The 24020-nt window shown below is 40.7% G+C and overlaps 1 protein-coding gene across 3 annotated transcripts; it reads right to left on the bottom strand.

Moving 5' to 3' along the window:
* On the bottom strand, positions 1–23384 carry LOC124862571 (synaptotagmin-1-like). Of its 3 annotated transcripts, XM_047356556.1 has the most exons (10): positions 23285–23384; positions 13571–13734; positions 13276–13290; positions 12045–12232; positions 5529–5612; positions 3853–4020; positions 3597–3764; positions 3401–3518; positions 3187–3320; positions 1–1282 (listed from the first exon to the last, which is right to left on the bottom strand). In XM_047356556.1, exons 2-10 carry the CDS (start codon positions 13710–13712, stop codon positions 1073–1075), a joined length of 1227 nt encoding a protein of 408 aa, XP_047212512.1. In that variant the 5' UTR covers positions 13713–13734; positions 23285–23384; the 3' UTR covers positions 1–1072. The 3 variants fall into 3 exon arrangements, with proteins under 3 accessions (XP_047212512.1, XP_047212514.1, XP_047212513.1); XM_047356558.1 differs by lacking the exon at positions 13276–13290; XM_047356557.1 differs by lacking the exon at positions 23285–23384 and having other exon boundaries at positions 13571–14175.
* Between the last annotated feature and the right edge of the window lie 636 nt (positions 23385–24020).

Genomic DNA, 24020 nt, shown 5'->3' with positions numbered 1-24020 from the left:
TCAATCCACCCAACCATCAGTCTCTTTTTATTTATTTGAGTATTTATTTACAATCACAATATAATAAATAGAAAGTGAAACCATAAATATATTTTCCTTTTTTTCAAAAGAAACAAACACACATGCACAATAGGACCACTCACGAAATGGCTTCCCTCAAACACAGAACAAACATACAACTGACTACAGCACATTTAACTGGAACAACCTAGTTTAAATCCAGTACGTTAAATGACAAAGAAGAGGCGCCCTATAGATTAACAGAGCAGGAAAAAACACATTTCAAGTAAGCAATGTTTTGGTGTCAGTCAGTTTTCCTCTTAGCAGACGGTACAGAATTTAGTGATATCTTCTAAGGAGATGATTAAAAGGATCTTAGGACTTTCAAGACATCATTGCAAAATCCTAATCAGATGCTAAAAAGATAACACAGGATTTTTGAAGTAAGATTCTGTTAAAAAGACCACGTCAACGTTTGCTCTCTTAAACCAACTGCAAACTCTAAAACATCACAGCAGTTTATGCAAAAGCTTTATTATGAACCTTTAAACCATCCTCATATTTGCATTGGGGTAACCATTAACACTGAAGCCAAAGACTCTTAACGTGATAAATGGAGGTAGAAGCTGGTGCACAACCAATAATCTTCCTGTCTGAAACATCTATTAAGAACAGAATTTGTGAAGTGTTTTCATTCAGAGTATCTAAATCATATAAAGTAGGAGGGTTTATGGGAAATAGTCTTTTTTTAGATTTTTATAAATAAATGTCCTGTCTCTTATTTCTCATTTAAAGCACATAATACAGTATTCTGAGATTTGTAGACCATATGACAACATGGCACAATTTACTCTCATCAAAGAGGAAACAACAATATGGAACTGTGTGATTTCATTATTACTTACAGAGCCATTTAAAAGATTATTTTGTGATAATGTGCATCTTCACTAGTGAGAATGGATATACACTCATCTGTTGTTTAGTGCAAATGAATGTTATACACACACACATTAATGAATACAAAGAAGTGCCAAAGTAATGTACATATATACTCTACATGTAAGGGGTCATGTTAGCGGATGGGGGCCTTCAGAGCAGCATCAACCTCCTCCTCTGGCAACAGTGTGTGCCACTGTGCCACAGGACGTCTGGGATTGGCCAGCATGTCTGACCAGTGGCGCAGCCCGACACCTGAAGCGCCATATCCAATCCAGCACTTGCCGATGGGATCATTGCTGCCCAGTTTGTCATAGTCGTACACTGTGATCAGCACCTGGATTTTCTGTGTGTGGAAACAGAGAAGGGTCAAATGTATTTCCTGGAAACGTCTTTCTCAGTTCTCCCTATTTAGATGCCATGTGATTTCCGCAGGTTACATTTAAACTACTTCGATCATAAAAGACATTGCATTTTTCCTCAAACTGACAAAAAAATGTAACAACATATAAAGTTGTTGGGTCATCCTGTTTTACTGTTTTACTATTGTATGAAAACTCTGACTTCCACTTCACATCAGATTGAAGAAGCACTATGACATTAAAATACTCAGAACACAATATTCTTTGCAGGGTCTTGAAGAGGTCAAGAGTGTAGCTCCCAAATATATGTAACTGAACAGAAATTTCACAAAACTTCTATAGGGACTGGCTCCTGCCTGATGTATGATATAATGCCTGACATCAGTACAAGGCCTATCCCTTTGGGAAGGTGGTGTCCACCACAGGATGGATCCATAAGATCTTGTCACAGTCACTTTGGGGTGTCCGTAATTTAAGTAGGTTCTTGTTACGCTCTTGGTACCACAACTGCTCTGCATGTCTCCTCTGACCACTGCTCTGGCTTCAAGTGCAATGATCCAGGCTCCACAAACCAAAAAATACCAAATGCCCTTGCAAATAGAATTCAGTATGCAATGGGCTCCCCACTATAGTAGAGCGCACATCTCCAAATTGCACCCTGACTTGGCTGTGCTCCTTGCTTAGAGTACAAGGAAAATTGTTTGCAATTCAAATGTAAACTATATCTATAAGGCAGTCAAAGTCCCTCCATCCTTAATGCTGTTGAGAAGGATGAGGAGGTTGAGGGAAAAAGCACAAACAGTGGTTCAAAGGGTTTACAATATAATTTCAATAGTCACTGCTTATAAAAGTTCATTTAAGGCTCAGATGTTAGATTTTATGTGTGTGATTCTTTCTGATTCAACCCCCCAAGATATACTGATAGAGTTTGGCACCAGAAAACGTCACTTTCATTTGCCCACTGCTGATAATCTATTCAGTACACTGACACCTGCGGTGGTAGCATCATGGTAGGAAGGCTTGGAACATGGCATTGTCATAATTATTTAATATGTTAGCAGGTGGTCCCATCTGGTGTGAAAGGGACTTTTAAGGAAAATGTAGATGTCTTATGGGCATCTGACTCCAAAAAACTAAACATGTTTTTCAATTAATAACAAAAAGCTTTATTACTAAATATCCCTCTGCTAAAAAAGATCTTGTTTGCTGTGGTTTAGCTTACTGTGCTAGGAAGAAGGAAGGAAAGATGAAGCCATTATGGTTGAAATGCTTTCGCCTTAAGATGGAAATGTTTCATTAAAGGAGACTTGAACATCAATACACAAAAACTGCATTCCATGTTATAAGCAGTTTTTTACACTGTCATACCTTGTGCTAATGTTTCACTAACCACTGCAAAGCAGACATTTGCATAGAAATCTGCAGTCTGGGGACTTGACATGTGGTAATGCAAACCTTCTGATTTAAACTTTAAGTAGTTAGCATGATGTGATGAAATTAAAGTTTAAAGAACATTGGCCAAAATATATTCTCTAGATGACATAGTATTGTCTAATAATGGGTTTCTGTTTTCCTGCACAAGGCTGAGAAAGCCGTAGATTGTTACTATCCATTATTTGGATCTTTTGACCTGACTGAAAGACCAATGCGCTTTGGATAATTTACTGTCCCCCAGTGAATCAAAATCAAAGCAAACTGCAATAAATTGGTTTTCCCCTAAGCAATCAGGAACTGTAAATATACATTTTAAAACCATTGACCAAAAATTCGTCTTCAAAGGTTTACTTATTTCCAAAGAATAAAAAATTGGTTGTAGTAAGTTTATGCCCACAGCCAGCAGATCTAACTTCACATTGCAAATAGCATTTAAACTCGCACATGTACAAACCTGAATTTGAGAGAAGGGAATCTCAAAGCTAAAGCTCTCATTGAAGTAAGGATTAAGAGTGTTTTGCTTCACCGATGTCTTCTTCTTCTTGATTCGCTTGCCGTTGTGTTGCAGAGCCACCTTGACAAAGGGATCTGAGAGCGACAGGTACGAGTCAACACAGAAATCCAATGCTAGTCTATCATCAGCCTGTAGGTATGCAAACAAAATATACCTGACAGTCCTCCGACATCCATTTTTTTCAGGTTCTTTGCTTCCATTATGTTAATCGTCAGCTTACCGGCCGTGGGGACGTAACGAAGGGAAATGCAGATATCACCCAGCTTCTCTTGCTGTCAGAAACACAGCATATACATTAGGCATTTGTTGTTGTCTAAATATAGTTTTTCCTTGGAAGAAAAAAAAATTACCTCCTCTTTTTCTCCACCAACTAGATCCTTCCATTCATGTATTGGTTGTCCAAGGTCTATACTGTTCATTGGGATCTTGATTTCGCCAATTACATCATGTTTTCCAAAACGGTCAAAATCAAAAACTTGCAACACCAAAGTTTGACCACCCAGCTCGGTATAAGGAATCTGGAGAGGCAGAGTGATAACAGCAAATTCAGCTAAGGCTTGTTTTAGACCATCCTACAGTATACTAAAACTGCACCAGTATATAGACCTTAAAATTAAAAGTCTCGTTAAAGACAGGACAGAGGTTCTTGCGCTGAACTTTGGTCTCAAACTTCTTTTTCTTGTCTGGCAGCATGTAGACTTTAACGTACGGGTCAGAGGTCCCGCCTATGTCCATAGCTGGAAGGTCCTGAGCTTGAAGGATGCCCACTATCAACTGGAGGAGAATGCAAGAGCAGAAGATGAGTTTGGGTACCAAACTGTGTAATAGGTACATTTGTCTATCCGTCTCGATAATATAACAGTGTGACAATCTCTAAATGAAAATCATGAGATAGATCAATATTAACAGGGTTTTGTTCAATATGTAGCCCAAACGATGCATAGTCTTATAAGCCAAACAGTGTATTTTTAAACAGCCAAACCTAAGAATGTATTTTTTTAAATACAACAGCATCTCCACCTCCTGTAAAAACTAAAATCTCTTAATACCAAGAAGGACATTTTACCACTGGTTTATAAATAAGTCATTGAATCAGTCACCACTCTCAACATTTTAGCCTTGTACAATTATCTGGCAATTAAACATCAAACTGTCCCGGATCACAAATCAGGACAGCAAAATAATTGGTTCAGCTCAAACCTCCCTTTCTGAACTGCACAACCGCTATGTGATCAGGAAGGCCACCCTGATCACAGAAGATCCTTCTCATCCCCTCCATTACTCATTCCAGCTGCTCCCATCAGGCAGAGGCTTTTAAGTCGCTCTGGCACGGAAAGCCATTCACAAAAAGTAATTTATTCCTTTTACAATAGCCACTTTGAAAACTTTGAAATAAGAACTGTACTTTTCCCACCCTTTACAGTTGCTTTTAACACTTTTATGTGTTATAATGTGTTTTAGGCACATCTTGAAGTGATGATTAAATGTTAAGTGCAGGAATGTTGGCCAGCTGAGACATTCACCCTGTGGGACAGACATATTTTGTATCCTACCAAAGCTTGTTTATGTTAACTCTTAACCAATTCACTACCAAAGGAAAGTAGAAAAGTTAAAAGACCCTAGAAAGTATTGTGTGAGACAAGTTTTCAACTACTGTTGACATCTCTTGCAAATGTATTCATGGACTGACACCTTCTTCTTTATCTTTCATTTTGGCAAGCTGTATACAGTATTTCCATGGGGAAAGAAGTAGATTTAAAAGCCTCTACTCTGCTACTACAATATTTGAAACTTGGCTCCAGTATAGCTCTGTTTTTAGATTAGGTGTTCCCTGTATCCTGAATCAAGACTGCAACTTAAAATTTTATTTTGTACTGAGAAACTGGGTGGTGACCGGTCTTGGCTGATGTTTAGCTTGATTGGCCCTGACCAATGACCAGCAAGTTAGAAACTCAAAAATCTGCTCTTTGTCCAATAGGTGAACACGCCATACCAAATGCTAACAAACTCCGGGTCAATTTGGCCCTTCAGTACTTGGATTGGTACTTTTGAAAAAAAAATTTAAAAAAACAATTATATACCCATGCACTTAAATCCTTACTTTGTGAATATTTTAAAAATTAAAATAACTTTAAATTTTAGTTGCCAATGCAGGTGTCTACCAAACTTCCCCCAAGCAAGTCAGAACTTTAGAAAAAGTAAATTAGGCCCAAACCTTTGTTCTAGTGGCTTTAATTATGAAAGAGATCCCAGTGTGGTGTAAGGGTGTGATCATTGTGTACCTGATTATCAGTAAAGTTATAATCCAGCGTGTATTCCAGTTTGCCCAAAAACACCTTCTCCTCGTCCTTCTCTTCCTCTCCATCCTGAAAGAATTACAGGGTCTCAAACTGGTAAGGTTATGTTAGCAAACTCACACATGAAGTCTTGGAACAGCAACATGAACACAAAAATGGAAAAGTTGCAAAATGAATATTACTGTCTTTATGTGGTTGTGGTAAATCTTTAACAATTAAATCACCAGTGATAGTAAAGCACAGATATAATAAACCATAAACATGTGGAATCAACATACACTGATCTAATTGAAGCAGTTTCTAAGTCAAAAGTGCAAAACTGTTTTAGGCATTTGTTTTTGAGACTGGTTCTACAGTGACCCGCATTTTTTAATCTTCCATATCAGTCTGTCATATTTGCTTTTGCACACTGAGACTGTTAGACTTATGATTATTGATTAATTAAACCTTATCAATAATTATAATAAAAAATCATAATTTGACAAAATTAATTTCTTAACCAAAATCCTCATTTATGAATCGAGACCAGAGATGTTTCTGGTGTTGTAATTGTGGCTCAACGCCTTTGATAATTACAACCGTTAAATACTCAGTAATAATTGATAACTATTACCGGAGATGTCACTGTTTAATCAACCGTTTCTGCCGAAACGTGTGGAACTTCAACCTTATCTTGACTGACGAATCACTCTTGCACAAAATAAACACAGAACGCCTTCTGTTACCATCTATGTGAATATTTATTAAATCACAGCCCTGATAAACTCGCTCTTCTAATTTAATAATCCTCACCTACTCAAACATGCAAAGTTCTACACAAAAGGGTAAAATATCTAACTCAACAAAAATAAAGCAAAACAGCAGTATGGGATCAAACCAGCAGTTATGGCAAAATTGATAATATGACAAAAGGGGTGTGGTGGTGAGGATGTTGGGGCGCAGCTCCACTGTAACTCAGTTATACTCAGTCATAAAACTTCCCCCAACTCTGTGAGGTGAGCAGACAAAGGGTTATAAAACTTTTGGCGGCAAGCGAGCAAGCAGTAAGGTTGAAGACAAAGAAAATGGGGAATTTCACCATGAGGTTATTTTACCAGTCCAGTCTCACAGCGCACCTGCGCTTGCTCTCAGGTGTTCAATAATCCCGCAAAACACACACAAAGCTGGGTAGCGCAGCGGCCTCCAGACGTCAAACACGGCACATCAAAGTTTCAATAAAAAGGTTACATGCACATATCATTCAGAACACATTAGATTAAATAGCGAATCTCATTGCACTAAAAATCTCCTCTACCCTGCCCGGCTATTCCTAATAAACAAATAAAATTAATAAAAGGATGTCTTTTACTTTGTTGAAGCCTTCTTTCTCAGGGGCGTTGAGAGCGAATGGGGTGGAAGTTGGAAGTTACTGCGCGTCCACAGTTAACTTCAGGAAAAGCGGTCAATCTTCGTCCTTTGGCCTCCTTGGCGAAAGGGAAAAACATGATCTGACCATCAAAGTCGACTATGATACAACACGGTGGCGGTTTGTCTCCTCGAAACTCCGTGTTTTAAGTTACGTGTTAAACTCACGTCTTCGATCGGCAAAGTTAAATTTTTGGCCTTCTTAGTCCAGAAACCTCAGTTATGAATTGTTCGTTGGCCAACGAGAGAGAATAAATGAGATCCACTCGGGACTCTTCTCCAGGTGATGCTTCAGATGTTGGTAACCGGACCCGGTCTCCATCTGAAGACGAGTGTTCAAAATGGAGGCCCCCCTATATAGCGTCTTGTGACGTCAGACTTGGGACGCCCCGTCATATCAGTCGTAGTGCTCAACAGGATATGTAGGAGCGGACCGTCCTGGGTACAAAATGGCCGATGCCGCTGGAAAGGCATAGCGACGTCCAACAACGTGCCGATGGTCCAATATTCAGCAAACAAGTGGTCCAACAGAGACCATCGGGCCTAGTTAGAGCATGGATTTCAGCACAACAACTGTGTATGGTTAAACTGAGATTAAAATCAGTAACGGAAGTCAGTGAATCTCATTCTCCATCTGTTGAACTATGGAGAGAGCAAATAGCTCGGGCTAGCCTGAAAAAAAATATTCCAACAATACCCGTATTCACTCCACAAGATGACAGGAGTGGATTATTACCCTCATGTTTGCATACAAAGTTATGTATATTGTAAAGTAAAGAAAGAAAAACATCTGAAAAACATCTATCAGTTCTGTGGAGTTAAATTGGGGCCATAAAGTTTGTTCAAACAAAACAAATTTGAACCTAAAAAATAAAAGTTTGTTCAAACAAAAAAAATTTGAACCTAAAAAATAAAAGTTTGTTCAAAAGTAAAAATTTTGAACCTGAAAAATAAAAGTTTGTTCAAAAGAAAAATTATTTTGAACCACCCCCAAAAAATTTGAAAACCGGAAAAAAAACGTTTTGCAACTGAAAAAAAAATTGCAGATTTTTTTTTCGGCTTCAAAATTCTGGCCCTGTTTTGGAGTGGGGGGCGGGGCCTCAGATCACGGGGTGAGGAATCATGACTGACAGCTCAACACAGCAGCTGAAAAACATATTCCCAGCTGTTGCATTCAGGGACCGTGGGAACTGGAAATATCTGTAATACATCATCGATATTCTATATATATGTGATTGGTTTTGAAAGATAACATGCTTCACCGATAGAAGCAGCTGACATGAATACACGACGCGCATCTCAGAGGAGAAAATATGATCTTGACAGATTTGCACAGCATATTAAGTCCGTGTTGGAGATTTCCCATGATATCAACATAAAGCAAAAGAACCGCCAGACTAAGCGGCCCGAATGAAACCAGATGCAAAACGAGCCGGTATTTTCCGAATATCCTTGCATAATTAAGCCTGGACTTCTTTTCACATGGACTGGACTCGGGTTTCGGTTTCTGGTGCATTTTTGATTAAAACGTGTTTTGTCTTCATTTAGTGAAATGACTCACAGCCAGGGTCAAACTGGCATACGGGGCAACCGAGGAAATCCCTGGTGGACCGCTGGCTTAGGCATTTCTTATTTTGTGAATGTTTAGTTTTTAATAACCGCCTTTCACAGACGCAGGGCGCTGGGCTGGTGATTCAGCTCGTGGGCCGGTGGTTCACTTCAGCCCGTGAACCACCGCCCTAGTTTGTGGTGCGTTGATATTTTTCTGGACCATTGTGCCCTAAACTATGACATATCAACCTCTTAAGGATAACCTTTATTTATATGACTCATAGCAGTTTTTCCCATTTATACCTTAATGATATAAAGCATAAGTTCTAATGTTTCCTTTTTGTTAGAATAGGACAAGAATGCTCATCGACACACATTACATGGATAAATGGCCCAAGGTTTGTCATGAATGATCTGTGGCTGGGGCACTGGGTTTGATGGTGGAGCAGGCTGTAACTGGTTTGGTTAGAATGCAGCAGCACACTTAGATTAAGTATGGACACCCGCTACTACACAATCTAACAGATAGACATCACAATGGTGACACATAGTCTATTGACAAACACTGAGGGAGGGAACATCCATTGCATCGGAGAGCCAGATATAAAACTACATGTGACCTTCTATCGAGGCTCTTCCTCATCCTTTCACAGACGCTACGGTCCGAGACGGGAGCCTCAGCGCTGATCTCTGTAATCAATCCTCTGCCTAATTTAGATTAAAGGAGCTGAAAGTTAGAAACTGCTTGAGAGTCGTTCCTTTAAGAGTCAGTGTTAGATAGAGTCTGATCGCTTCTGGGGACCAAGGATTGGAGAAATTCCGAGAGGTCTGACCGCCAACAGGGTGCGGTAGCTCGGACAAACCTCTCCTCTGCTCCAGTCAGGCAGATCAGCTCTGCTGCACGCTGGCGAACAGCTGATCTGTAACAAATGAACATGCGCTGCAGGGCGGCTAGCTGAGCAAACATGTTTTAATAAAAAATGCACCAGAAACCTAAACCCGAGTCCAGTCCATGTGAAAACAAGTCCTGGCTTAATAATGCAAGGATATTCGGAAAATACTGTCTCGTTTTGGATCTGGTTTCTTAGTCTGGCGGTTCTTTTGCTTGATGTTGAGATCATGGGAAATCTCCAACACAGACTTAAAATGCTGTGCAAATCTGTCAAGATCATATTTTCTCCTCTGATGTTCCCGTCATGTTTTCACGCAAGCCGCTTCTATTGGTGAAGCATGTTATCTTTCAAAACCAATCACATATATATAGAATATCGATGATGTATTACAGATATTTCCAGTTCCCACGGTCCCTGAATGCAACAGCTGGGAATATGTTGTTCAGCCGTGTTGAGCTGTCATTCATAATTCCGCACCCCCGTGATCCGAGGCCCCGACCCCCACTCCAGAACAGGGCCAAAAGTTTGAAGCCAAAAAAAAAATCTGCAAGTTCGAAAAAAAAACTTGAATCTGAAAAGTAGTTTTCAACTTGTTTTTTTTCCAGTTTCATATCTGGATTTTTTTTCCATTGCAAAACTTTTTTTCCAGTTTTCAAATTTTTTGGGGGGAGGTTCCAAATAATTTTTCAGGTTCAAATGTTTTTCTTTTGAACAAACTTTTATTTTTCAGGTTACATTTTTTTTTTTGTTTGAACAAACTTAATTTTCAGCTTCAAATTTTTTTCATTTGAACAAACTTAATGGCCCCAATTTAGCTCCATACAGTTCCATCATTCTGTTTTGCGTTAAACAGGTGATGACATGTGTGGGTAAGGTAGGTCAACCTGCTCCTGGACTCAGCTACAGTGGAAAGAAACATAAATTAACTGTGCTATGTCACATCTTAAAGTCTGACATAAATTTCTCTAGTCACACTTAAATAGGACTTGCCTTACAAAGTGGAATAGCCCAAAGGTTCCTCAAAAGTCAGGATTCATGCCACAAACCAAGGAAATTAAAGAACAAATGATAAAGTAATTGAGATCAATCAGTCCGAAAAAGGTTATGAAGCCATTTCTAAAGCTTTGGGACTGCAACAAATTACAGTTTATCCACAAATGGAGAAAACATGGAACAGTGGTGAACTTTCCCAGGAGTGGCCGTTCGACCAAACGTATTGCAAGAGACTACCCATCCAAGAGGTCACAAAAGCAAAAATGTCCTAAGATAAAATTAACTGTAGAGCAAACAGAACATAAAGGTTCATCTCAGTTTTGCCAGAAGACATCTTCATCATCCTTAAGACTGTGGGGAAAATGTTCTGTTGACTTATTGTGGAAGGAGTGTGTCCCTTTCCACTGCAAATAACTCAGTATTTTAGAAAAGGAACATCATGCCAACAGTAAAATGTGGTAGTGGTAGTGTGATAGTTTAGGGCTGTTATGCTGCTTCAGAACCTGGAAGACTTGCTGTGATAAATGGAACCATGAATTCTGCTGTCTACCAAAACATCTTGAAGGAGAATGTCCGACCATCTCTTTGTAATCTTAAGTTGAAACAAACTTGGGTTCTGCAGCAAGACAAGGTTTCAAAACAAACCAGCCAGTCCACCTTTAAATGGCTGAAGACAAACAAAATAAAGACTTTGGAGTGGCCTAGTCAAAGTTCTGACCTGAATCTAATTAATTTGCTGTGGCATAACCTTAAAAAGGCCGTTCATGCTCGAAAACCCTCCAGTGTGGCTGAATTACAAGCAAATCTGCAAATATAAGTGAGTTTTGTTTTCCTCTGTTTGTAAGGCCGCTATTCTGACTCATCGACAGTTTGCCCCCAAAAACCTGCCTAGTCTTGGTCACGTCTCCTTAGATGTCCATTAATAAAATATAAATTCTTCTATTTTTTAGACCTGATTTTCTTAGAGAAGAAGAGAAACGTGAATCCGTTCATTTCAAAAGCTTACTGGGTTCTAAACTAGAAGATTAAGACCATTCACTTTAAGGAGCAGTTTTTGACGTAAATTCACAACAATCTAAAAAAACAGTTTATCATAACAGTTAGAGCTATAAACATTTGATTTGGGCATTATTTAACATGGGCAGGACCATCATCTGCGGGATATAACATTATTTCAGCTCAATCCAATGTTATGATGGAGGTCTTTTGCACAAGTCTTGGTCAAAGGTTAACATGTAGGCAAAGGTCAGATTTGAGTGTGTCTATAATGCCACCAGACAAATACTGGTTCCAGTTGCTTAAAAATTTAAAACTTGGTTTGTAAATAGTTTTAATATATAAAACAACAGAATACTTGTTAAATTTGAATAAATTGTTGCATATGCCTAGACCGGCAGGGCATATATTTATCCATTTTAGTCCCTGTTTTATATGTGTAGGGTTGCTGGGGGACAAAAGTGACCAAACAAAGCTGCACACATACAGTCAGTTCTGAGGGGAATTTAGAGTCAAGGTTTAAGCCAAATGTACATCTTGAATCTGCCGGAGCCACATTTGAAGTTTTCTACAAAACAGTCTGCTCAAAAATACATTGTTAAAGATTTGCAGATCTCTTCAGCAACACAAAACCATAGAAGTCATCAATCTCTGTTTTTCTCACCTTTTTCTCCTCTCCTTCCACTCCCTCCTGATCCTTCTTTCTTCGTCCCCTTCCTCCTCCCCCTTTCCTCTCACGAGCCTTCTTTTGCTTCTTGCCCTTATTGAAACATTTCTTATAGATGCAGAATCCCAGGCAGGCGACGAGGGCAAGGACCACAACAACAATGGCACCCACAGCCCACATGGGCACTGGAGACAGGAGGAGAAGGGTTAAATGCAGGGTAGTAATGCTTTGCTTTGAGAACATCACAAATCCAACCTGAAGTGAAGGGCTGTGGAACTGGAGAATCACAACTACTGAGGAGCAATTTTCTGTTATAGAAATGGTTTTAATTTCAGAAATCAGGCTGATAGATACCACCATTCATTAGTTTTCAAGGTACAACTTAAGTTTAATGGCCTCAGGTTTGGTCTTTGGTCTTGCCAGACACACAAAGGCAAAAAAAAAAAGAAAAACGGGTGCTTTATTTAGTCTTGTTTATTGAATGTGGTCAGACTTAAAACCATTTTTTTTATCTTCATTTCAAAATGTATATTTAATCTGAGTTTACACCCCTAAAAAGGGCAATTTTCATGTGTTGGCCAGCTGTAACTGACACATGGTGCAAATTCAAAAAAGCAAAAGACTTGTTTCTTGTACATCAAACAATATAAGGTCCCAGATCCTGCAGACAGAGATATCAGACCAATAATGAATGGAAAACAAGCACTGGTCTGAACTTTCTTGATATTACATACAGGTTGGAGAAAATCATGGGGAATACTAATAATAATACTAATGTTAGAATGTAAACTGAGCTTTACTGTGTTTTGGAAATTGTCTTCATGCACTTCAGGGGCCCAAACAACCTTTGGTAAATCAAACATAGAAAGATTTTTAATTTGCTCCAAAAATGTGTCAGGATAAATGTGTTCATCCATCTCCCCATTAACTACAAACAGTTTCCAGTTGTCCCTGCTGAAAGAAAGCATCCCCATAACATGATGCTGCCACCACCGCCATGTTTCACAATGGTAAAATGTGTTCAGGGTGGTGTACATTGTTTCACCATACATAGTATAATGTGAAGTCGTGTCATACTCCTAATCGATTTTTACTTTTACCAGATTGTATTTTATCTAAACTACTGAGGACAATTTTTTTCTTGTCTTTCAGACATTTTTTTTTTTGTAAAAGGAATTTTCCTTGACACAGGACACATGGGATGGTATGATACACAACATGGACTTACTCTTGAGTTTATGATCTTGATGAACAGGACAAGTTGTTCACATGAGGAGAAAATAAGAAAATGGTAGAATGAAAACATGACACAGCAAATTAATGAAAATAAAACTGACAGAAAGGAAAGATGATGATGATGATGATGAAGGAAAGCTTTAGGGGAGACGTTTTTAGCACCTAGTTCATATTATTCATTATTTTCCTTAAAATTACATTGGTTTTTGGGTCACAGTCTAATCATTTACCAACAATATGTTTTTCCTCTAGACTAGGCTACTGTCTCCAGATTATTGTATGCTCACTTGGCAGGTGTGTGAGCTCATTGAAGAACTTGTTCTTCATGCTGGCGAACTGGTGGTTGGAGTGGTGAGACGGGGGTGGTGGAGGTGGCCGAGGTTCCCTCTCCTCTTCCTCTGCCGCCCTTCGAAGCCGCATCGCTGCCATGTTGACCAATGGGATTACTGCTCTGAAAAACCAGAGGATGGCAGACAACAAATGGTCAATGAGGTTCAGATTTGTTCAAAATCAACTTTGGAGAGATTGAAAACCACCAGAAATCACGTTCAGAACACATTTACTGCTGTCTCAGTTAATGTTTAATTAACTACAAAAAAAACTAATAATAATAATAATTAAATCAATTAATTAATTAACTACAACATAACTACATACATTAAGATGCAATGGGCCAAGAACACCCTCTATAAATTACAGTGCCTCACAAAAGGTGAACCTCCTCCTGACCTTATTTTAACAATATCTTTCTTCCTGCCAATTTTCTGTTAACCTCTAACCTTTTTGGTTTGTTCTTCATCGTTCGCATCAGCTATGTCAGATTATCAACATAATTACAATGGTGGACCTGCAACAAAAACTGGCCGGGGCTCCATCTCCTCTTCATCCAGAGTGATCATGGGCCATTCCAAGAGGCCCATGATCACTCTGGATGAACTGCAGAGATCTACAGCTGAGGTGGGAGAGTCTGTCCATAGGACAACAACCAGTCGTACACTGCACAAATCTGGCCTTTATGGAAGACTGGCAAGAAGAAAGCCATTTCTCAAAGATATCCATAAAAAGTCTTGTTTAAAGTTTGCCACAAGCCACCTGGGAGACACACCAAACATGTGGAAGAAGGTGCTCTGGTCAGATGAAACCAAAATCAAACTGTTTGGTCACAATGCAAAATGATATGTTTGGTGTAAAAGAAACACAGCTCATGACCCTGAACACACCATTCCCACTGTCAAACATGGTGGTGGCAGCATCATGGTTTGGGCCTGCTTTTCGTCAGCAGGGACAGGGAAGATGGTCAAAATTGATGGGAAGATGGATGGGGCCAAATACAGGACCATTCTGGAAGAAAACCTGTTGGAGTCTGCGAGAGACCTGAGACTGGGATGGAGATTTATCTTCCAACAAGACAATGATCCAAAACATAAAGCCAAATCTACAATGGAATGGTTCACAAATAAACGTATCCAGGTGTTGGAATGGCCAAGTCCAAGTCCAGACCTGAATCCTATCGAGAATCTGTGGAAAGAGCTGAAGACTGCTGTTCACGAACGCTCTCCATCCAACCTCACTGAGCTCCAGCTGTTTTGTAAGGAAGAATGGGCAAGAACTTCAGTCTTTTGATGTGCAAAACTGATAGAGACAAACCCCAAGAGACTTGCAGCTGTAATTGCAGCAAAGGGTGGCGCTACAAAGTATTAACACAAGGGGGCCAAATTATATGGCACACCCCACTTTTCAGTTTTTTATTTGTTAAACAAGTTTGACACATCATATAAATTTCATTCCACTTCACGATTGTGTCCCACTTGTTAATTCTTCACAAAAAATTTGAATTTTATATCTTTATGTTTGAAGCCTGAAATGTGGCAAGAGGTTGAAAAGTTCAAGGAGTCCAAGTACTTTCGCAAGGCACTGTATATACAGGTATAGGTCTTTAATTTCCTTCTCCTGAGAAAAAGAAAGTATACCCTCTTTCAATTTTAGGCATTTTCCTATCAGGTTATAATAAAAACTGATCTGGTCTATACCAGGTCATGAATGTTTGCAATCTATCCTCAGTTAGATGAAAAAACACAACAGTGATTGCTTATTTTGTGAATATTGTAAAGTTGTATGTAAAAAACAAGCTTACATGACCACATTTAGTGTCAATAACTCTAGATGTTTTCTGCGGGAATCAGTGCTCATCTTCACAATAATCCTTAGGCTTATTCACGTTAACAGAGATTTATTTATGAACAGCTATTTCATCGTCCCACTTCACTATTTTGGTTGTTTTGAAGTCTGTACTTTGACTTGACAATTGCAACACTAATTATATTATTTTTCATACAGACATACAGTACAGACCAAAAGTTTGGACACACCTTCTCATTCAAAGAGTTGTCTTTATTTTCATGACTATGAATATTGTAGCTTCACACTGAAGGCATCAAAACTATGAATTAACATGTGGAATAATATACTGAACACAAAAGTGTGAAACAACTGAAAATATGTCTTATATTCTAGGTTCTTCAAAGTAGCCACCTTTTGCTTTGATTACTGCTCCACACACTCTTGGTATTCTGTTGATGAGCTTCAAGAGGTAGTCACCTGAAATGGTTTTCCAACAGTCTTGAATGAGTTCCCAGAGATGCTTAGCACTTGTTGGCCCTTTTGCCTTCACTCTGCGGTCCAGCTCACCCCAAACCATCTCGATTGGGTTCAGATCCAGTGACTGTGGAGGCCAGGTCATCTGGCGCAGCACCCCATCACTCTCCTTCTTGGTCAAATAGCCCTTACACAGCCTGGAGGTGTGTTTGGGGTCATTGTCCTGTTGAAAAATAAATGAAGGTCCAACTAAACGCAAACCGGATGGAATAGCATGCTGCTGCAAGATGCTGTGGTAGCCATGCTGGTTCAGTATGCCTTCAATTTTAAATAAATCCCCAATAGTGTCACCAGCAAAGCACCCCCACACCATCACACCTCCTCCTCCATGCTTCACGGTGGGAACCAGGCATGTATAGAGTCCATCCGTTCACCTGTTCTGCGGCTGGTGACTCGGATGAACTTATCGTCCGCAGCAGAGGTGACTCTTGGTCTTCCTTTCCTGGGGTGGTCCTCATGTGAGCCAGTTTCTTTGTGGCGCTTGATGGTTTTTGCGACTGCACTTGGGGACACTTTCAAAGTTTTCCCAATTGTTTGGACTGACTGACCTTCATTTCTTAAAGTAATGATGGCCACTCGTTTTTCTTTACTTAGCTGCTTTTGTCTTGCCATAATACAAATTCTAACAGTCTATTCAGTAGGACTATCAGCTGTGTACTGTATCCACCTCCTGCACAACACAACTGATGGTCCCAACCCCATTTATAAGGCTTGAAATCCCACTTATTAAACCTGACAGGGCACACCTGTGAAGTGAAAACCATTTCAGGTGACTACCTCTTGAAGCTCATCAACAGAATGTCAAGAGTGCAGAGCAGTAATCAAAGCAAAAGGTGACTACTTTGAAGAACCTAGAATATAAGACATATTTTCAGTTGTTTCACACTTTTTTGTTCAGTATATTAATTCCACATGTGTTAATTCATAGTTTTGATGCCTTCAGCATGAAGCTACAATATTCATAGTCATGAAAATAAAGACAACTCTATGAATGAGAAGGTGTGTCCAAACATTTGGTCTGTACTATATGCCCCAAACCAGCAAACTGTCAAAACCCCTTTGTATTTGTATTATGGCACTTTATCACTTGCATCAGTGCTTGTTCTGTGGTAACAAGGCAAACACTTTTCTATTGGAATATATAGACAGTCATAAACACATTGAATAAAGTTACAAATTCCAGCTCTTTATCCCATGTGCACCCTCATCCAATTCCAACTAAACTAAGATCTACATGTTCTTGTTTAATAATAAGTAGAATGAAAGGAGAAATTCATATTTACCTTTTATGTAGAAAAAGAATAGAAATTAAAAATCTGTCAGTTTTTGATAGTCATGCCTGTGGGGAGTTCCAGCTGTCAGTTCTTACCCTCGGATATAAAAAGTCAGTTTTAAACATACATACACACACAGAGGCCCAACCCACAGCAGACATCCCTCTGTTGCTGCACAGCTGTATAACAAGATTAATTGCCGGAGGTAATCCAAAAATCCTAGGATTAAACAAATTAAGGACAGATTACCGCTCCCACTTTGAATTTCCTTCTCTTTACTTGCCCATCCTGTCACCATTTCCTTTACTCTTCCCTCTCGGCCTGTGATCCATCAAGTCTCATAACTCCCAACTGATGTCCTGCACTCACAAACACACAGAACAGCCATATTTTGCAGAATTAGACCTGATTTAGGTAGCAAGCTTTGTAACGTGGCCCAGATGAGATCTGCAGAGGATTAGAGAGAGCGACCTCAGTGTGGTGAATAACTGGCGTACATAAGGTGTTTATCTTTAAATGAATTTACCCAAATCCTCCGATGATATGGTTTTATTTTATTATCCTTTTCTTCTATGACGTGAGTATTTCTCTGTGGATTGTTCTAGAACAGAATGAACAGGATCAAAAAAAAAAGAATCTTATGACTAAATTGCATCAATCCATCCATCTATATTGCCTTGCAAAAGTATTCACCCCACCATGGCATTTTTCATGTTTTTTTCCCTTACAGCCTAGAATTAAAATGGATTGTTTGAGAGTATTAATATGTCTATAACTTTAAAGTATGAATGTATTATTTCTTTATAGTGAAGCAAAGAACAAATTCAACAAAATAACAGAAAACTTCACCATGCATAACTGTGGATCATCCCCCCTAAAGTCAGTACTTTGTAGGGACACATTTTGCAGCAATTACAGCTGGATAAATCTCTATGAGCTTGCTTCATATTGCCACTGGGATTTTTGCCCATTCCTCAAGGCTGCTTTCAGCTCCTTCATGTTGAGCTGTTTTCACTTGTGAACAACAGTCTTCAAGTCTAACCACAGATTCTCAATTTGATTGAGGTCTGGACTTTGACTAGGCCATTCCAACAAATTTAAGTGTTTCCCCTTAAGACACCTGAGTGTATGCTTCAGGTCATTATCCTGCTGGAGGGTGAACCTCCGCCCCAGTCTCGGATCACAGACAGGTTTTGTTCAAGAATATCCCCGTACTTAGCACCATCCATCTTTTCCTTGACTCAGACCAGTTTCCCAGACCCTGCTGCTCAAACACATCCTCACAGCATGAACTCTGCAACTCTTTCAGGGTTCCACAGCAGAGGCTGGAGTATCTATCCATAGGACCACAATAAGCTGTACACTCCATAACCCTGGGCTTTATGGAGTATACCACTTATTGTGGTCCTATGGACAGATACTCCAGTTTCTGCTATGAACTGATTGGTAAGCTAAAACCTTTGCTTCTGTACTCAAATCTCTCTTTAACATATCATGAAGATCAAGGAACACAGCAGACAGGTCAGGGAGAAAGTTATGGAGAAGTTTAATTCAGGGTTAGATTATAAAACAATGTCTTAAACACTGAATGTCTCCCAGAGCTGTGTTCAATGGAAAAAAAGGAGTGAAGAGTTGCAAGAAATAAAACATTATCAGAATCAGAATCAGAAAAGCTTTATTGCCAAGTACGTTTTTGGACATACAAGGAATTTGTTTTGGCGTAGTCGGTGCAATACAATACAAATTAAACAGTATAAACATATCTACAATATAATATAAATATATGTGCACAGTTTTAAGTGAGTGAAAGTAAATATAGAGCACTATAAGATGCAAGAACAATACAACAGTGCAGGTGATCATTGTGCATGTATGGCAGTGCAAGTAAAGCAGGAGTCCAAGCTGAGCGTTAATGTAACGCATAGAGTTACAGGTTACAGGTGACCTGTCAGCAAAAACAGGGGGGGTGTGGGGGAAAGGGAGAGTGTCATGGTGGTTTCCGGGCTTTGTTAACCAGGCTGGTGGCAGATCTTCCCTGCCCGCTTCAGGGTCCTGGAGGTGTACAGTTCCTGGAGCGACAGTAGACTGCAGCCAATCACCTTCTCAGCAGACCGAATGACACGCTGCAGCCTGCCCTTATCCTTGGCTGTAGCAGCGGCGTACCAGATGGTGATGGAGGAGGTGAGGATGGACTCAATGATGGCTGTGTAGAAGTGCACCATCATAGTCTTTGGCAGGTTGAATTTTTTCAGCTGCCGCAGGAAGAACATCCTCTGCTGGGTTTTCTTGATGAGGGAGCTGATGTTTGGCTCCCACTTGAGATCCTGGGAGATGATGGTTCCCAGGAAGCGGAAAGATTCCACAGTGTCAATTGTGGAGTCACAGAGGGTGATGGGGGCAGGTGGGGCTGGGTTCTACCTGAAGTCCACAACCATCTCTACTGTCTTTAGAGCGTTGAGCTCAAGGTTGTTCTGGCTGCACCAGTCCAACAGATGGTCCACCTCCCATCTGTACGCAGACTCGTCACCATCAGAGATGAGTCCGATCAGGGTGGTGTCGTCCGCAAACTTCAGAAGCTTGACAGACTGGTGACTGGAGGTGCAGCTGTTGGTGTACAGGGAGAAGAGCAGAGGAGAGAGAACACAGCCTTGGGGGGAACCGGTGCTGATGGTCAGGGAGTCAGAGACGTGCTTCCCCAGCCTCACGCGCTGCTTCCTGTCAGACAGGAAGTCAGTGATCCACCTGCAGGTGGAGTCGGGCACACTCAGCTGGGAGAGCTTCTCCTGTAGCAGAACTGGGACAATGGTGTTGAAGGCAGAGCTGAAATCCACAAACAGGATCCTGGCATAGGTTCCTGTGGAGTCCAGGTGCCGGAGGATGAAGTGAAGGGCTAGGTTGACTGCATCATCTACAGACCTGTTGGCTCTGTAGGCAAACTGCAGGGGGTCCAGGAGGGGGTCGGTGATGTCTTTTAGGTGTGAGAGCACAAGGCGCTCAAAGGACTTCATCACCACAGAGGTCAGGGCGACGGGTCTAAAGTCATTAAGCCCTGTGGTCCTTGGCTTCTTGGGAACAGGGACGATGGTGGAGGACTTGAAGCAGGCTGGCACATGACATGTCTCCAGTGAGGTGTTAAAAATGTCTGTGAAGACTGGAGACAGCTGATCAGCGCAGTGCTTCAGGCTGGCTGGTGAGACAGAATCCGGACCAGCAGCTTTCCGGGGGTTCTGTCTCCTGATGAGTTTGTTGACGTCCCTCTCCTGGATGGAAAGAGCCGTCCTTGGCGTGGGTAGGGGGTCTGATGGGGGGGAACTTCAGGGTGGGGGTTGGAGGTGCCAAGGCCCCCCTTGAGGTTGGGGAGGTGGGGGTGGTGGATTGTGGCTGCAGCTGTTGGGGGGCGTCGTGGGGGATGGTTGCAGGACTGTCCCTTTGTCTTTCAAAGCGGAAGTAGAACTCGTTCAGGTCGTTGGCGAGGCGTCGGTCGTTGATGGAGTGGGGGGCTTTCGGCTTGTAGTTGGTGATTTGCTTGAGCCCTTTCCAGACAGACGCAGAGTCGTTGGCTGAGAACTGGATTTGGAGCTTCTCAGAGTACAGTGGTTTGGCCTCTTTCACTGCCTTGCCAAACTTGTACTTCGTCTCTCTGTATATGTCTTTGTCCCCACTCCTGAAGGCCTCTTCCTTATCCAGTCTTAACCTTCTGAGTTTAGCTGTGAACCAGGGTTTGTCGTTGTTGTAACTCACCCTGGTGTATGATGGTACACATCTGTCCTCACAGAAGCTGATGTAGGAAGTCACAGCCTCTGTGTACTCGTCCAGACTGTTGGTAGTAGTCCTGAACACATCCCAGTCTGTACAGCCTAAACACGCCTGGAGATTCTCCACAGCCTCACTGCTCCACTTCCTTGTCGTCCTCACAACAGGTTTGCAGAGCTTTAGTTTCTGCCTGTATGCAGGAATCAGGTGGACCATGATGTGGTCGGATTGGCCCAGTGCAGCACGTGGGACGGCGTGATAAGCGTCTCTGATGGTGGTGTAACAGTGATCCAGAATGTTGTCCTCTCTGGTCGGACATTTTATAAACTGTCTATATTTGGGGAGTTCGTGGGTGAGATTACCTTTGTTAAAGTCACCAACGATGATAACTAAGGAGTCCGGGTTGGTCCGCTCCACACTCAGTATCTGGTCGGCGAGCATGCGCTGTGCGACCTGCACGTTAGCTTGTGGCGGGATGTAAACACCGACCAGGATGAACGAAGCGAACTCACGGGGGGAATAGAAAGGCTTACAGTTTATGATGAAGGCTTCCAGGTCTGGAGAACAGTGCTGCTGAATCACTGTCACGTCGTTGCACCAACCACTGTTGAGGTAAAAACAGATTCCTCCACCTTTCTCTTTGCCGGAGAGTTCCGTGTCTCTGTCCGCTCTGTAGAGCTGGAATCCTGCCAGCTGCAGCGCAGAGTCCGGTATTAATCCACACAGCCACGTCTCCGTGAAGCACAAAACTGCCGATGAATAAAAGTCCCTGTTTTTCCCCAACAGCAGTTGTAGTTCCTCCATTTTGTTGGGAAGTGAGCGCACGTTAGAGAGAAATATTCCAGGTAACGGTGTTCGTAGTCCACGCTGGCGAAGTCGTACCAGCACCCCAGCCCGTTTCCCTCTCTAGCCATGATGTTCATGAGTTCTTCTCTGGTGAGAGAGCTCCGGGTACCATCACAGAAGACCGTTTTAAAGCAAAAAACAAAACAAAACAATGCGCACCAACACGCCGAGGCGACCATCTGCGGCGCCATCTTGAATATTAGAAGAATACCAGAAATAGTTATGGTTAAATTGCTATATCTGAAAGAAAACTCACAACCTAACCATGCAATTAACACTGTAATACATGATAGAGGCAGCATCATGCTACAGGGCTATACTTTTACTCAGCTGGGACAGAAAAGCTTGTAGGAGTCAATGGTAAGATGGGTGGAGCTAAATACGAACCAATCCTGAAAGAAAGACCTGCCAGAAGCAGCAAAAAGCCTGGGACTGGGGTGGAGCTTCACCATCCAGCAGGACATGACCGTAAACATACAGTTTGAACTAAGTTGGAATGGTTTAGGTCAAGGATTTTGATGTGTCAGAATGGCTCAGTCAAAGTCCAGACTTCAGTCCAATTCACAATCTGTTGTAAGAGTTGAAAATTGCTCTTCACAGATGCTCTTTATCCAGCCTGACAGAACCTGGGCAATTTTGCAAAGAAGAATGGGCAAGAAACAAGCTGCTAGAAACATAGCAACCTGAAAGACTTGCAACTGGAATTGCAGTGAAAGATGGTTCTACAAAATACTGACCTAGGGGAAACGTTTTTCATATTTTCAAAGCTTTTTGATTTCAAACCTTTGAAAACCATGGATCATTTCCCATAAACTTCACAATAATATGCTACAATGTGCTTGTCTTCCATAAAATCTCAATAAAATACATTGATGCTTATTGTTGAGCTGTGAGAAAATATGGAAAAGTTCAAAGGGGGTGTTAATACTTTTTTTAGGCCAGCTTTTATTTTATCTCATGAGTTCTGTAAGAAAGGAGACTGGCAATACAATCACCCATCAGAGGGATTGTATTAACAGCACAAACACCCATCCCTTTTCCAAGCTGTGTTCCTGCCTGTTGTAGGTGACTTCACGTGAACATGGACACTATAAGTGCAGCTTTAGCCTTCAGTAAGCCACTTAAACTAATTGGTGCCACTATTGGAACTCTGTACGCCATGTCAAATCAAATGTTACTCTCATCAATGAAATATTGAAAGAATTTAATATGAAACTAAAAACTAGCATTGAAGCAAAGAATTGAATTAATCCTAACGTTATTCGCCTCTCGCAGCTTTTTGGCAGATTTAATATAAAACAAGGAATATTGTAATGCCTATAGCAGAAAAAAACCATAAGTTCTACCTAAAATATTAACATTCAGAAAATGTATCCTAAAAATCATTAGTTGTAAATTAAAAGGTGCAAAATGTCTTGATTTAGTGATAGACATAAAAAGATTTTTAAAAACATACAAAACATCATAACTCACCTGATATATCCTCAGTCCTTATATGTTTTTGATCTTTTATTCTTCTATAGCGTCCAAACGTTGCTCACCACAAATCCACCAACACTGCCTGATTGGAAGCTGCTGTGTCCAAGTCCAGCTCCTTCTCTCCCCTCCCCCTCCTGTGTTAATCTTCACAATATCTCTAAACACCTACTTACTGACCGCTTGTTCTTCAAAAACCTTAGCAATTTTACAAAAAACTCCTTCTGTCCAGCTTATCTAAAACAATATAGTTATTTACTTTACTATGTGCTATGAACCAAATTTGTAGCTCATTTCTGTTTTTGCATTTTTGTCACTTACTTCAGGTAATCAAATAAATTTTAATATCAGACAAAAAATAACATGAGTACATGCAAAATGCAGTTTTCAAAATGATTGTTACATTTATTAAGGGAAAAACATTCCAAACCAAACTGGCCCCATTCAGAAAATACATTTTAATGTGCATTTCACTATTTACACCAGACCTGATAACTGCCTGAGCTGTAGAATCAAAACTCAATCACATAGAGCATGTCTAAAACCATTAAGTAGCCAAAATGATCTCAAAAACAACACATGATACCCCGAACTAAAGAAATTTAAGAACAGGTAACTCACTGACATCTCTCAGTCTGGAAATGGTTTCCTCAGACTTTGGGACTCCAGAGAATCACGGTTAGACTTATTATCCACAAATGGAGAAAACATGAAACTGTATTGAACCTTCCCA

The sequence above is a fragment of the Girardinichthys multiradiatus genome, chromosome X, assembly GCF_021462225.1.
Source record: "Girardinichthys multiradiatus isolate DD_20200921_A chromosome X, DD_fGirMul_XY1, whole genome shotgun sequence".
Taxonomy (NCBI): Eukaryota; Metazoa; Chordata; class Actinopteri; order Cyprinodontiformes; family Goodeidae; genus Girardinichthys; species Girardinichthys multiradiatus.
Note: the sequence above shows the minus strand (reverse complement) of the source record. Positions and strands in the feature narration are given on the sequence as shown.

Bases quoted from the DNA above. Each gene is read 5' to 3' on its own strand.
- LOC124862571 (XM_047356556.1), bottom strand. From the start codon at position 13,712: ATGGCAGCGATGCGGCTTCGAAGGGCGGCAGAGGAAGAGGAGAGGGAA. The intron at 5,613-12,044 runs GTGAGAAAAACA...TAATTCTTTCAG, and splicing joins TGGAAGGAGAGGAGAAAAAG to GATGGAGAGGAAGAGAAGGA. The intron at 3,765-3,852 runs GTCTATATACTG...CTGCCTCTCCAG, and splicing joins ACGAGACTTTTAATTTTAAG to ATTCCTTATACCGAGCTGGG.